The sequence below is a fragment of the Haliotis cracherodii genome, unplaced genomic scaffold (assembly GCF_022045235.1).
Source record: "Haliotis cracherodii isolate W230 unplaced genomic scaffold, xgHalCrac1.p SCAF_11, whole genome shotgun sequence".
In the NCBI taxonomy this organism is placed as follows: Eukaryota; Metazoa; Mollusca; class Gastropoda; order Lepetellida; family Haliotidae; genus Haliotis; species Haliotis cracherodii.
This window is the reverse complement of record NW_027266266.1, coordinates 34,258,149-34,272,649: the sequence shown is the minus strand read 5'-3', so window position 1 is coordinate 34,272,649 and position 14,501 is coordinate 34,258,149. Positions and strand designations below refer to the sequence as shown.

The 14,501-nt window shown below is 44.5% G+C and overlaps 1 protein-coding gene across 2 annotated transcripts in view; it reads right to left on the bottom strand.

Moving 5' to 3' along the window:
* Positions 1–4,154: 4,154 nt before the first annotated feature.
* The window catches only part of LOC139455693 (zinc finger SWIM domain-containing protein 7-like), a 41,247-nt gene continuing 30,900 nt past the window's right edge, over positions 4,155–14,501 (bottom strand). For both annotated transcript variants that reach the window (XM_071237244.1, XM_071237243.1), the window contains exons 6-7: positions 5,038–5,063; positions 4,155–4,823 (exon numbers count right to left, since the gene is read on the bottom strand). In XM_071237244.1, the coding sequence (XP_071093345.1) occupies positions 4,713–4,823; positions 5,038–5,063 (137 nt within the window). In that variant the 3' untranslated portion in view covers positions 4,155–4,712. The remainder of the gene's footprint in view (positions 4,824–5,037; positions 5,064–14,501) is intronic.

Below are 14,501 nucleotides of genomic sequence, written 5' to 3'. Positions count from 1 at the left end.
CGAATCTACAAGACAGGGTTATCACTATCTCTTAAAGATGATAGGATCGGCCACTTGGCTCATTGGTGACTGAATCGATGGCTTAAGATGAGAAGAGGATACAATCGACAATATCCACAAAATGATCATCAATCCGCTACCCAGCACACATACCCAAGGTAGATGTTAATGTGAAACTAGCTTTCTTTGTGAGACCACCGCCCTGCTATTATAGTTCTTGAGCTCCCCAACCCACGGTTGAGGCGTTGACAAGTACGTGAAGGGTCGTGGGTGAATGGCTGCAAGGAGACACCTGCAGAGACATTTGATGTTGATGTAGTTGGTTCAGGTGAGAGATTAGAACCTGAAAATTGTCCTCCTGATGGTAGAGCGTGAGGATTGGACGAAGGTGATGTTGACCTCTCTTGGTGAGAACTTGTGCTGATGTCAATAGGCTGAGAAGTTGTTGCCATGGGCATAAGGAAAGTGGATGTTAGTGCCAATGGAACAAGGCACTGAATTTTCTCCCAACAATCCTGGGGTATGAACATTTGAAAGCGATGACTCGTGTTGAAGAGGGCTCCAATGAACTGTGGACATTGTGTAGGCATTGTTTCAGACTTTTTGGTGTTGATGATCCAACATAGTTGGTGAAGTAGACGTGTGAAATCGAGGTGTCGAAGACGAGTGTTCTAATCCTCGGCTTGATTTACTTGTCGATGTAATATTTGTAATCGATGCCTTGAATGTGTTGGAATTTGATGATGGGTTTTGTGAGGCATGTTAATACTAGTAACCACAGGGCTGAATAAATTCCAAATGGGAACACACAACATTGGTAGTGTTGGCCTAGGACAGGGACGTGTAAATAGGTGTCTTGTTGATCTAGACTGATCATGAAGACACCTGGATGAAGGCCACTATGCTTGTCGTAAGAGGCGACCAACGGGATTGGGTGGTCGGGCTCGCTGACTTTTGTTGATGCATGTCATCGATCCCAATTGCATGGATCGATGCTCATGATATCAATCACTGGAAACACGATTATTTACAGACAATCATATTGCTGGAATATTGCCGAGTGCGGCGTAAAACAACAAACCAACCAACCTGGATGAAGAATCGTTCTTAGTAGAGCCATTGATGTTATGTGAAAGTGTGGAGGAGTCTCTAGGTACAGTTTGTTGAAAGTTTTCATGTTGAAAATGAGATGAAGTTGAGGCCTGTCTTTCTTTGGGACCAGAAATATCAGGGAATAGAACCCTGGTGCCATCAGCCATGTGCCCACACTGTCTATGATGTTCTTTACAAGCAACGTGCTTATGGAGTCTTTGAGGAATGGAACCTGCTTTTCTGGATATAGATGTTGACAAGGTTTGTACGTTGTTAGGGGCGTCATCATGATGAGTAGAGCATACCCTTTATGTAGAAGATGAAACATATGGGTCGTCTAGAATGGTCCAATTCATAGCAAAGATTTACCTCCTCAATGACTTTGCCATCTTCGACCGTGGCCAAGAGAAGGGTTGAAGGTTGGTCGGTCGCTTACAATCTCTGTTCCTCTAGTTGGTTCCACTGAAGTAAGTCAACCGTGACTTGAAAAGAAGTGTCCCTTGGGACTTAATGTGCAACCTCGTGGATGCATCCCGCACAAAGGGAGGGTGTAGACCATGGTAGCTGACAACTGCTTCATCCCAAGTGCAATGCTGCAAATCACCACATCTACAGAGAGTGGTCCCGCGTGTTGACCCCGAAGATCTAAGACAGTTGCCGTCATATCTTGAATAAGGGTCACAGCAGGATTCTTCTGGAGAAAAGGCATGAACCAATGCCGAAGAAAGTACTTCAGTCACTGACAGAATGGTAGAAATCAAAGGAAGGGTCCTCCAAACTGTATTGTCGAGGTACACAAGATCCCTATCGTCCACCAAAGTGCGGGAGAAAGGGTCAAAAGAAGATGTAGTAGCTGTCAACGCGGAAGGAAATACAAAGATTGGTACGATGGTTGTCGACTGAGGAAGGTACAGTCCCGTTAATCTGGCATTGTTGGTTGCATATGATTATGTTGGATTAAAGAGTATGTCGGATAAATGAAATTAGGTACTATCAACGTTCATGATCCAAAATTGGACAACTACACGATAGATAACGATTCAAACATGTTGTAATAAAAAAGTGGAAAAAGGAAATATTCATATTGTTGTGTTACATTGTTAACGGAATATGTTTTCTAATCTTGCAACCTCTAAAGTTTAACACAAACTACTGTTATGGACTGTATAGTCTGGAATGGACGTAACCAATTTGAAACTAGTGCCGCAATGCTTAAGAAAGCTGCTTTCTTAGTGGCTAATGTCGACTTCCTGTTAGCAATTTCATTGGTCGGTCAAAGTTTGCGAAAGGTCGTTCTGACGTTACCTGTACCTGTATCATGACGAAAAGGCAAAGCAGTCACAGGCAATAAGACGTAGAAAGAGGCAAATTGGCAAAGAAAAAAACACAAAAGGATTCCTTGTAGACAAAACTGTGTGGCGATTTGAAAGAGAATGAGTTGGCTGGGATAGACACGTGATCAGAGCATGTAGGTCAACCAGCATACAAAGCGTGCATGACCCATATCTGTGAGGTGACCATGGCGATGTGAGTTACATATGGGTGAATTACCTTTAGAAGCAGAGGCTTACATTTTGTCCCGGAAATAAAGTTATCTCATTTGCAAATAAATATCCATTTCGTTTCCGGAGCACATTTCTAAAAACATTCTATATCTTTCAACAAAACTTGGCAGATATATCAAACAGATCCTGAAGTGGTGCATTTTGCTATTTGCAGATTTTTGGCATTTTTATTTTTCTCGATTGCCATGGAAACAATTTGGACTTAGTCTCAAAATGGGGAGGGGTAGGTGTCATTTCCGGAACACAACTTGAATAACTGTGAAAGACTTTCATCCAAACCTGGCATATGTATTAACCAAGGGCTGAAGTGGTGCCTATTGCTATTTACAAATATTTCAAAATTTGATTTTTTCCACTGTTTCCAGGGAAACAAGTTGGACTTAGCTGCAAAGGAGGTAGGTGTTTTTTGCAGAGCAAACCAAAAAAACATTTTTCATCCAAACTTTGTACATATTACTAATTAAGGCTTAAGTGGTGCTTTTGCTATTTAGAAATTTTTGTAAAATTATCTTTTCCTGTTTCCATGGCAACAAGTTTGACTTTGTTCATTGTGGTGTGTTCGTCCGGACCATATCTCTAAAACAAACATACAAACAAACACGAACACACACACGAACACACACACGAACACGAACACACACACACACACACACACACACACACACACACAGAGTGTCTTTTGCTATTTCAGGATTTTTCCCTGTTTCTTAGCTGAAGCTATTCCATATTTTTCATCCAAACTTGGTACATATCAATGGCAACAAGTTTGACTTTGACTCTGTTCATAGTGGTGTGTTTGTCTGGACCATATTTCTAAAACTAATAAGTATTCTTTCATGACACTTCGCAAACAGAAAGACCGGTTGTCAAATGGTGCCTTTTGCTACTAAGGGGCGTTCCTATTGTATACAGACAGACAGATTAGATAGAAATTCTCTCATCAAGTTTGATATAAAGTAACAGTCAGATGATTTGTTCTTTTGAATTTGTGGTTCTACGGCGGACTTGTCATCTTCTGGTGACTCTTGTTTAATATATTCTCTTGGGTCTGGTAGACAGACTCGCCCCGTGTGATGAAATACATGGACTGCCAACACAGACCCCAAGTGATGAAATACAGAGGCCTGAGTGATGATGTAACAAAGCCTAGAGTGATAAGGGAAGACAGGTTCTCAAGTGATGAAGTCAAAACTGGCACTGTCTACGCATTTGAATGTGCCTAATCATGCTCTCTGCTCTTGCAAGAGGCAAAACAAAGGTAATCTACACAGGGAATCTCTCAGTATTTGTCAACGAGATTGGTAGTCCACATCCAAGCTCAGCTGAAGTCAGTTGTCCCAGCGAACGAGATAAACCCTATAGGCACCCGTCTTGTATGAGTGACAAAACAAAATCACATACGGTGCATCAAAAGTCTGACATGCCTTCTGGATATAAATATAAAACAAAAACAATCCGGAACAGAATTTGAATTTATTTACTAATAAGACTGGACCATAAAAAAAATAATGTGCCAAAGAAAACAGAAAAAAAACCATTGAGGTCTTTTACCAGTGCTGCTGTATCAGCTTGTGAGTTCAGCATCCATTCGAGTCCTTCAGTTCAACACTGCCACCTGCTCTGTGTCAACTCCAGTCCATCTTTTGTGACACTGCCACCTGCTCTGTGTCAACTCCAGGCCATCTTTTGTGACACTGCCACCTGCTCTGTGTCTACTCCAGGCCATCTTTTGTGACACTGCCACCTGCTCTGTGTCAACTCCAGGCCATCTTTTGTGACACTGCCACCTGCTCTGTGTCTACTCCAGGCCATCTTTTGTGACACTGCCACCTGCTCTGTGTCTACTCCAGGCCATCTTTTGTGACACTGCCACCTGCTCTGTGTCTACTCCAGTCCATCTTTTGTGACACTGCCACCTGCTCTGTGTCATCTCCAGGCCATCTTTTGTGACACTGCCACCTGTTCTGTGTCTACTCCAGGCCATCTTTTGTGACACTGCCACCTGTTCTGTGTCATCTCCAGGCCATCAGTTTCACCCTGTGCAGTTCTGCTGTATCAACTCAAGGCCATGTGTGTTATCATTGATGACAGCTCTTGATCAGTTACACTTTCTGTCTGAATTGAGTCCATTCTTTTACTCAAAAGAATGGCCAACAGGTGTTTACACTGTAACAGTAAATTAAGACCAAATACATATGGTACAAATCCATGACCTTAGTGTTATTATAGACATATTATATTTAAGCTGATCCTAATGTCAACATATTTGAATCTCCTTGTCAAACAGTCATGCTTCTGAGGAAAGTGGGTTATTAACTGGTTGTGGTATTACCACCTTTTCATGTGTATTAGCTAGTTCCAGAATGACATAAAGTCTTACCATCATATGGTCTTCTTTCAGAAGAACTGAAACAAACAAAAACCCAGCATATTCGTCACTTGAAACTTCATGCAAATGCTGACTAAGACATATAATGAGGGCTTCAAGCCAAAAGGTAATGGTCAGATTTATTATAATTATTTTTAATAATTTAATTTATTAAAATAAAAAATGCAGCAAAGAGGGTTTGGGTGATCTTGGCACAGTCAGGATGGTTAGGCTCATCATCAGCTCAGGGCCCTTGCGAATGGTACTTCTCCCGGGAAGCGCTGCCTAGTCAAACCCACCCTGAACTTTTTGGAGAATGTGAAGACTCCCCAACACTCCAGCCTTCTGCATTACTCAGATTGTCAGAAGGGCTGTATTCCTGGCAGCAAACCCTCTTACTCTCCTAATGTCAGTCAACAGATTGGGAGGTACCAAACCTAAGGCACCGAGAACATGGGTAGTTGGACAACTTGGTACTTGCGATGCAAGCATGACATTTCGAAAGCGAGGTCTGCATATTTGCCATGTTTTTCCTGAATCTTGTCAATCACTTTAGTGCCAAAAGGGACAGATAATTCAATAATATAAATGATTTCATTGGACAAAAGGACAAGGTCAGGTCTGAGACTGTATACGGGCCTATTCCAAAGAATTTTTTATTTATCATTTTCCATGATGCCCTCTACATATTCTGGGTCCTACCGTGGATGGACCTCAACAACAAGCATAGCAAAGACGGTAATTAAATGATTGAGTCACTCTCTCATGTCGCTTCAGATACTGTGTGCCAAAGCTGGGCATCCACTGACAATTTGTTGGACAGACTCATTAAATTCATTGCATGATCTTCATTTGATATTTACATTTTGATGCAAAATCACACAATGACGGTTTCAGGTGGGGAGTGACTGGTCCTCAGCAGCTAACAGAAAGTTTTCCGTTTCACTTTTCAGGCCAGCCGACTTGTTTTTCTTAATACTGCATATTAACGTGATAGAGTGGTCGTTCAGATCTCCTTGAATCTGGGCCAATTTAATATGGCACTCCACTTGGTTGACACTCATGTCTGTACCGTCCAGCAGTACACAACCATCAACAAAATCAACGTCCCACATCCTTGAAAACTGTGGAATGCCTTGTTTTCATTATGAGTCTTGACATACTTCACAAGAGGATCATCAGACAAATACAATTCTATCATGAAGAACCTCCACGTTAATCAAACCATGCCCTCAGATCTATTATCTGACATGATTTTTCGTGTCAGGGTGTCAATACCCTGAATTTCTTGTTTCGTCCAAGCAACACCAAAAGAATACGAAAGGATGGGTACAGCATAAGTATATGTGGCTTTAACTTTATTGCGAGCATTAGGTCTGAACTCGAGATTTTCTTATGTCTACATTTATACTCTGCCCGAGTTTGTCCCTAACCTGCATCCACAAGTACTTATAGGCCTGACCTTCCACAATACGGTGAATAACTTCTCCCCCAAGTAAACTGTTTCTCCCTCTTCCACTTTGCCATGTTTCAGATGAAGAATGTTGCATTTGTCAAGTTCAAAGAACATACCGATATTATATTATTATTATTTTTTTTAACCAGAGATAACCAATGGCCCGATTCTGTTGTGTATGTAGACTGTTGAGTACAACAAAACTCCCAAGGCCACAGGCCCAATGACTGATAATAATAATTCATTTTTTAAAACACATTTTGCAGATTACAGATTAGTCAGCTGGTGAACTGGTGCCTTTTGATATCTTCCCAAGGCAAGAGAGTTAACTAACTTTAAAACTCCAGTTTCCACACTTGCCGAACTAGGCTGGGATTCCTGGGATCTACCGCAGCGCCACCAGTGGTTATTACGAGTTATGTTCCTTCTAAGCCTCTGGTTTAGACCAATCAGATTCCACCTCTCGTATCACTTGCATTTGCTTCAAACAAAACAGTGGTGCCCAGTCAAAACCATCTTATCGATAATCAAGGTCTTTGTTGTGATAAAACAGGTCTTTACATCATGACTACACCTTGATTAAAAACATGAAAAGATTTGGAAAATATCTGTTGACAACGAGTTGGCGGTGTACACGCCTAGTTCGGCAAGGGTGGAAACAGGACTTTTTTAGTCAGTTAACTCCCTTGCCTCGGGAAGATGGCCTTTTGATGACTTGGGATTTATATATATTTTTTTGTTTTTGTTTACATGATGACAAGTTGGACTATACAGAAAATGATGGTAGTGCTCGTTTCCTGAGTTGAATATCTCTTGATGAAACTTGCTATACAGATCAATCTGGTAGTGAACTGGTGCCTTTCGATGGAAATACTGAACAGCATCCTATATATTTTTTATATTTGTATACTTATCCTGCATTGCTCCTTAATGCATATTACTGCTTGTTCTTGACAGAGAAAAGATCTGTGTGAGGGTCTTTGCTTGAAGTTTCTCCAACTAGCTGAGAGGCCAGGCCATCACGCAGCTCCCACATGACGAAAGGAAGTGATGTCATGGATCCTCACATTACTCTGTAGTCCGAAACATCGGAAGGCATCGTGGGGAGGTAGATCTGCGATGGGCGGGTCCCTTTAGATGCAGTAATGCAGGATAAGTATACAAATATAAAAAATATCTAGGATTTTACTAGATTTTTTACTTATCCTGCATTACTCCCTAATGCATCTTAAACGGACGGAACCAGAGGTGGGCATACCTTCAGATGTGGACTCTGTTCCCTAGCCAATCCTTGGCTGTGTGGTCGGCATTGGGTGACCACTCCATGTGTGGGAACCTCCCATTCCCTCAGCCCGTCCTCGGCTGTGTGGTCGTCATCGGGTGACCACTCCATGTATGGGAAACTCTGTTTCCGTCAGCCCGTCTTCGGCTGGCCTGGATGACCTTTACATGGAAGGGAAGAGTCAGGTATGCGTTGTGTCCTGTTACTGCTTGGTTAGGTCCAGACTGGAGTACCGAGCCGTATGCAAATGAGGCATGAACCTTCTAAGTCCAGGGCTTACGCCAGGGGAGGTCAAAAGGCTGGCTCTGGACTTGGAGGCGTGGTCACTGGTGACCTGCTGGGCCACTACTAACTCCTACCAAAGCTGTGCGTGCCTTGCACGTCCTCCAAAGCGACGTCTCGCAGGTAGTGACTGGCGAAGACCGTGTTGGAACGCCTGTAACATCCCTCCATGATGGCGCATAGAGAGCAGTTGCTGTGAAGCGCCATAGTGGAGGCGACCGCCCGGATATCATGCGGGTTGTTGGAGCGTGGGGGGTCCAATCCCGCGGCCTTGTAGGCCTGGAGGATGATGGCTCGTAGCCCGAGGGTGATTGTGTTGCAGCTGACTTCTGCTCGCGAGGTCGCAGATACCGGTACAAAGAGGTGTCGTCATCTACGACGTTCCTTGGATCCGACGTAGCAACGAAGCGCTCTAACCAGACATAGAAGGAGCTCTAGTTCGGCCACCAGGGCACGACCAAAGTCAGATCGAGGTTCCGTGTTGATCTGATCTCCTGGACGACTTTGGGAATGAATACTGGTGGCTTTTAGTCCTTCTCAGGGGATGATGAAAGCGTCGACTGTCCAAGCCAGTGGATCCGGCACCAGAGATATGTAGGTCAGGATCTGGTAGTTCTGGCTGGTGGCGAATAGGTCTATGTTGGGTTGAGTCGTTTCTTGGTTCCGGAGACACCATATGACAGTGATGTTGTCTGTTGAGATGGAGAGCCGGGCATGTCTGATCGCCTGCTTCAAGTGAGTGATGGCTAAGATAAGCGCTTCCAGTTTGAGGTTGTTGATGTGCCATAGGCGCTGATCGGCGGGCCACAGCCGTGAGGCGACCTGTCCCTCCAGGTGTGTGCCCCATCCCTGTAGAGACGCGTCTACGAAGAGGCGTAGAGAGGTTGTAAGCCCTGTCAAGGAGACGCCACCTAAGACATTCGATTCCACCGTCCACCACCAGAGATGCAGCTTGAGATTATCCGGGAGGACGATGGATATGGAGGGGTCCTGGCGTCTGATGTAGGGCGTCAGGAACATCTGAACTGGGCGCAGTTGGAGCCTTCCTCTGTAAGTCAAGTCCGGCGGTTAGGAGGCCCAGGAGGACTTGCAATTGACGCAGAGTGCATGGTAGGTGGAGAGCTGGAATCAGGTGTGCCTGCATGCGCTCCCACCGGTCTCTGAGAACAGAGATGAGGTAGAGGTCCGTTTAGAAGAGGCCCCTGATGAACTGAAGGCGCTTGGAGGGTGTCAACTCTGACTTCCTGAGGTTGAACTTCCACCCCAACTGGTATAGGAGTCAGAGTAGAGTAGAGTGACAGGGTCCTGATGATCCAGCAGGCAGTCGTCTATGTACGCCTCGAACTGGCTGTCCCGGCGATGGAGGTACGAGGCTATCAGCTTGGTAAGCCATGTGAATAGCCACGGGGCAGAAGAAATTCCAAACAGGAGGACCGCCCATTGATAATGGATTCCCATGAAGATGATGCAGAGGAATTTCCGGTCGTCGGGATGTATAGGGACGTTTAGGTATGCATCCTCGATATCCAGTCTGATGAGCGCCTCCAGCGCCTGGATCTGGGATCGCAGTAGCCTGAGCGTGGTCATCCTGAAGTAAGTTGGATGCGCCAGGTAGCATTGTTGAAAGCGGTGAGGTTGTGGATCATCCTCTGCTTGTCCGAATCCTTCTTGGGGACCAGGAAGATTGGCGAGTAGAAGCCCGGTGTTATGGCTGTGGCGTGCACAACCTCTAGCTTGCTTGTCTAGCAACGCCGTGATGTTCCGGCTCAGTAGCTGCTGTTTGGTTGGGGGGTATGTGGCCACTATGGGTGACGACGTCAGTGGCGGGTCATCTATAAGCGTCAGCTTGTACCCGTGTTGGATGATGTTGGTGACGTATGGGTCCCCCGTGATCTCCCAATTCCGCCAGAAGTGAGTCAGTCTCCAACCTACTTGGGTGTCAGCAACTTGGATGGCTAGGGACGGGAGGTCCCAGTCGTGCCTGTCCGGTGGTTCACTGGAGGTCCCTGCGGTTGGCGTTACCCCTCTTGGGGTAGCTACGACGGGACTGGTATGAGCCTGAGGACTTTCCTTTCCCCTTGCCTCTGCCTCGAGAGGTTGAGGACTGGGACGCCTTAGCAAAGTCTGGCTAAGACACCCTGGCCAGGACCTTGAGAGCCGTCTCATCACGGGCGAAGGCTGAGACCCGGGTGTGTGTCTGGGATATCTGTCCATTAAAAAAGGTCAGAGCCGGACCAGGGTTGACGCAAAAGGTCACTCTTGAACTCTGAGTCCCAGTTGGACAAGGCAAGGTACCCCAGGCGTCTAGTGGTAGTGAGTTCGATCAGAGCGGCGCAGTATGGCCCTGGAGGACAGCGCCATCAGTGAGAGGTTTGAGCATGTGGCGAATATCGGTCTCCACATAGGCGAGTGCATGCCCTCATCTAAGGAGTGAGCGAGGTCCGCAACTTGAAGAGAGTGGACTGGGAAGTCATCTCGTCTATAACGTGGGGCCCTGAAGGACAGGGTCAGTGACAGCTTACTGAAGTCCTCGTCCAGAGCGGAGATCATGTCTCCGATTAGTAGGTCAGGAGGGATCGAAGTGGGGTCTGCACGGATGGCAGTCTTGCTATCGACCTCTAGGCCGGGAGAAGGAGCGATAGCCTGCGACCTGGTCAAAACCCAGGTGGGATCCACTGTTCATAGGGGTGTCGTCATAATAAGAGATGAAGGCGCCCTCCGAGGAGTCTGATCGATAGCCCCTGGAGCGTACTGGGGAGCGGCACCTAGATCTATGACCTTGTCTAGAAGATCTGCTGCCACTCCGCCGTGAGGACATACTTGGCAAGGGCACGGGCGTCTGCATGGACACTGTGCAGATAGGCGCCATCTAAGTCTGCTGAGGTGCTATGAGAGGTGCTTGTAGAGGCGTCTGTAAAGGTGTTGGCGTCGGCAGCTGTCTCGCCTGTAAGTACTGAATGTGGAAGACAGTGTGTCTCTGGTGTAGGAAGATGGTATAGGCACCGTCTGGTACGTGAGCGCCACGCCGGGCGTCACAGTGGTCATCGCCGGGAAGATAGATGCTGTCATGTATGGTTGTCAAAGTGCTCTGGGTAGAGACTACAACCCTGGGGTCCGACATCAACGTAGCAGTGGGGGGGGGGGGTCATCCGAGATGGCCGATCTGGAAGGCGAAACACCTCGGAGTGGTCTAAAATCGTGCGCCAGTGTTTCCTGGCCTGCTGTGTTCTGCATTTATTACACACATGGAGGTACTGTTTGAAAGCTGTGAGTGAAAGCAGTAAACAGTCTTTACATTGGTGACCTTGGAGGCATTGAGATGTACAAATAAGGCACATGGGGTGGGGATCCCACGCCGATATATTTCGCGGGCACTTTGAGCAGGAGGGCATGATATCTGCAATGAAGCAGTGTAAAATCACAATGCGTCCCCGCCCGATTATGTATGCGATAATTTGTTTATCCCACTGTGTGGGTTTATGAAACAAATATTACGACAAACATAAGACAACATACAACAAAAACAAACCATACTTACGAGGATACACCAATCGTGGGGTACCAAGCAAAAGAATATAGAACGCAAACCAGTTCACTAACTGCTGGCTATGCAAAATATTCAAGATGGCTACACAGAGCAACAAGACACCTGGCCTTATGTTTTCTTTTGAGAAAACGCCAGTAAGTGTCTAATAACGTTATGCACATGTTTATCAAACATAGAATGTACAAAATACAAACCGTAGGCACAAAGACAAAAAACAATTAACTCAGCAAACACATGAGGGTTTGAATCAGTTTTATGTTACAGTAAAGAAAAACAGGTCTTCTCTCATCAAGTGACAAGAGTAATGTGAGGATCCGTGACTTCACTTCCTTTGGTCACGTGGGAGCTGCGTGATGGGCTGGCCTCTCAGCTAGTTGGAGCAACGTCTTCAAGCAAAGACCCTCACACAGCTCTTTTCTCTGTCAAGAACAAGCAGTAATATGCATTAAGGAATAATGCAGGATAAGTAAAAAAAATTTTTTTTTCACTGAACTAAATGTATCCTATGGCAATGAACTCCATTTCTGAATTGCACCTGATCGGGGGAATATGTCATCTAATGATGACTCTTGTTAGGTTTTGTTACGTAACACTCGCATGCAAGATGCTGTGTACAGATATTGTAAGAAGAGTTAGTATAATATGAGAATAACCTCCATTAACGGCGTTTACATCAACACTAGTACCATGTGCAATCTTGTCTGGAAAGTGTTCATGGATATAGGTATGGGTGCTGTCCTTCTGTCATGTTTGTGAATTTCTGAACAAAATGTTGCACAGATATCAGTCTAGTAATGAACTGGTGCCTTTTTCTATTCAGGAATTCAAATCTGTACTTTATTCAAATGAGGGTAAGGATTGTTTAGAGAACTTAACCCAAAGACTGTTCAATATTTCATGACACATATTTCTATGTTGTAATTATTGTAGACAGAACTTTCTCTACATTCCTTACTTCATTAGAATTTTAAAAAGAGACACCTATGACTCTTCTTTGGTTTATAACAAAGTTATTAGTACTTCCAGTTTGTAACATGTCATTTCCGGTTTTGGAAAACAATTCTTAATGCATTTGAACTTCATACCAGAAAGTCCCATGGTTCTAGCCCCATTTGTACAAAGCACCATGCACCAATAAAAGACTCTGGAACCATTATCAGACATACGGGACAACATGGGACCTTCCCAGATCCGGTCGACCATGTATCACTACTAGTGCACAGGACAGTTTCATACGGCTCCATCACCTCCGTGAAAGAACCACCACAGCCACCTCTACAACTACGGCAATACCAGGAATCTCTAGGATATTGACCCAGACAGTGAGGAACTGTTTACATGCTGAAGGTATTTGAGCTAGACAACCAGTTCGAGGTGTCAGAATATAGCCACAACTGCAACAAGTTTCGTTTAGCGACGAGTGATGTTTCATGCTTCGCAATACGGATGATAGACGTCATGTTCACATGGGGAACGTTATGCACGAAAATGGAAACAGGAAGTGGACAGATTTGGTGATGGAAGTTTGATGATGTGGGCAGCCATTTCTGACACTAGATCTCCAGATTTAAACCCAATCAAACATTTATGGGATGCAGTGGATGGACTTGGTTCCGAGATCTTGGACTCCACTATGTATTCCCGGGCTGTTACGTTTGGGATATCTGTCTTCCAAACACAGGAGTCCATCCGTGGGTCCACAACACTTTATTTGTCATATAATAATTACAGCATCTGTATAATCACGATTGTGGTAATGGGACAGACATAGCCAGGCAGCATATCAGAGGCGTCAGAGAGCCACCCTGCCTAGCCGCTGTCCGAAGGTCAAGTCCCGAGTAACAGAATGTATTCTAATTTTAACCAGTGAAATCACGGACCAGCTGCCACGTATCGAATACGATACCTCTCTGGTCAGCCTGCAGTATCCCGCACCTCATCCACAATGTCCAGCTTCAGTGGCCAACCAGACATTCTCCTGCGCTAAATAGGCGCCACTGACCTTCACATGACTCCGTGCTGTTGGCCATAGTAATAATAGCCCAGCTGCTGTTATAATTTGTATTGGCCAGCGCTGTGAATATTTATCTATATACATTTAACTTATTTAACTCAGGGAATATATAAGACATATATATATATATATATTCCCTGTTAAAACCTATACTCTGCCAAACTGCCTACGATACAAGCCACAATTCAGGATCTGATTGCTTCCATGGGATGCCAGTCATTCTTGGACACTAATGGTGGCCATACAAGATATTGAGAACAAATGACCTTCACCTTGAAAATCTACTGTGTGCCACATGGAAACTGGCTAAATGACAATGATGTGTACCAATTTTGAACAATCGATCTACATCTGTTGATTATTAATATGATATGTAAAATATACAATTAAAATCACTTTTATGATCTTTTTTTTTCACAGTATAGATCCGGTTTGGATTACCTTATTTCTGCTTTCAAAATCGGGTTTCTTACAGGATTTTTATATGATTTAGGTGTTATGTATCTTAACTTAAAACAAAGTTTGTTGTCTCTGAAATCAATACTGGAAAAATACAAATTTCCAAACTTCTTCGAAACAAAAAGGCACAAGTTCATACCCAGACTGATATTTGTGGAGAAACTATGGTCCAGAAATATTGAACCGACTTTAAGTTATCCCAAGAAACAAACCCAACTTGTCCAATTTGTTGTTAAGGAAACTGAATAAAATTATAAGCACTTTTGGTTTAATGACCTTGACCTTCAATCTTAGCAATGACCTGCCTTGAGATCATGTACATAAAGCTCAATCAAATTCCAGTTATTAATCCTTTAAGATTAGGAGGTTTACTTCACATCATATGACCTTGACCTGCAAAGTCATCCAATTACATGCGCCAAAATGACTTGTTGAA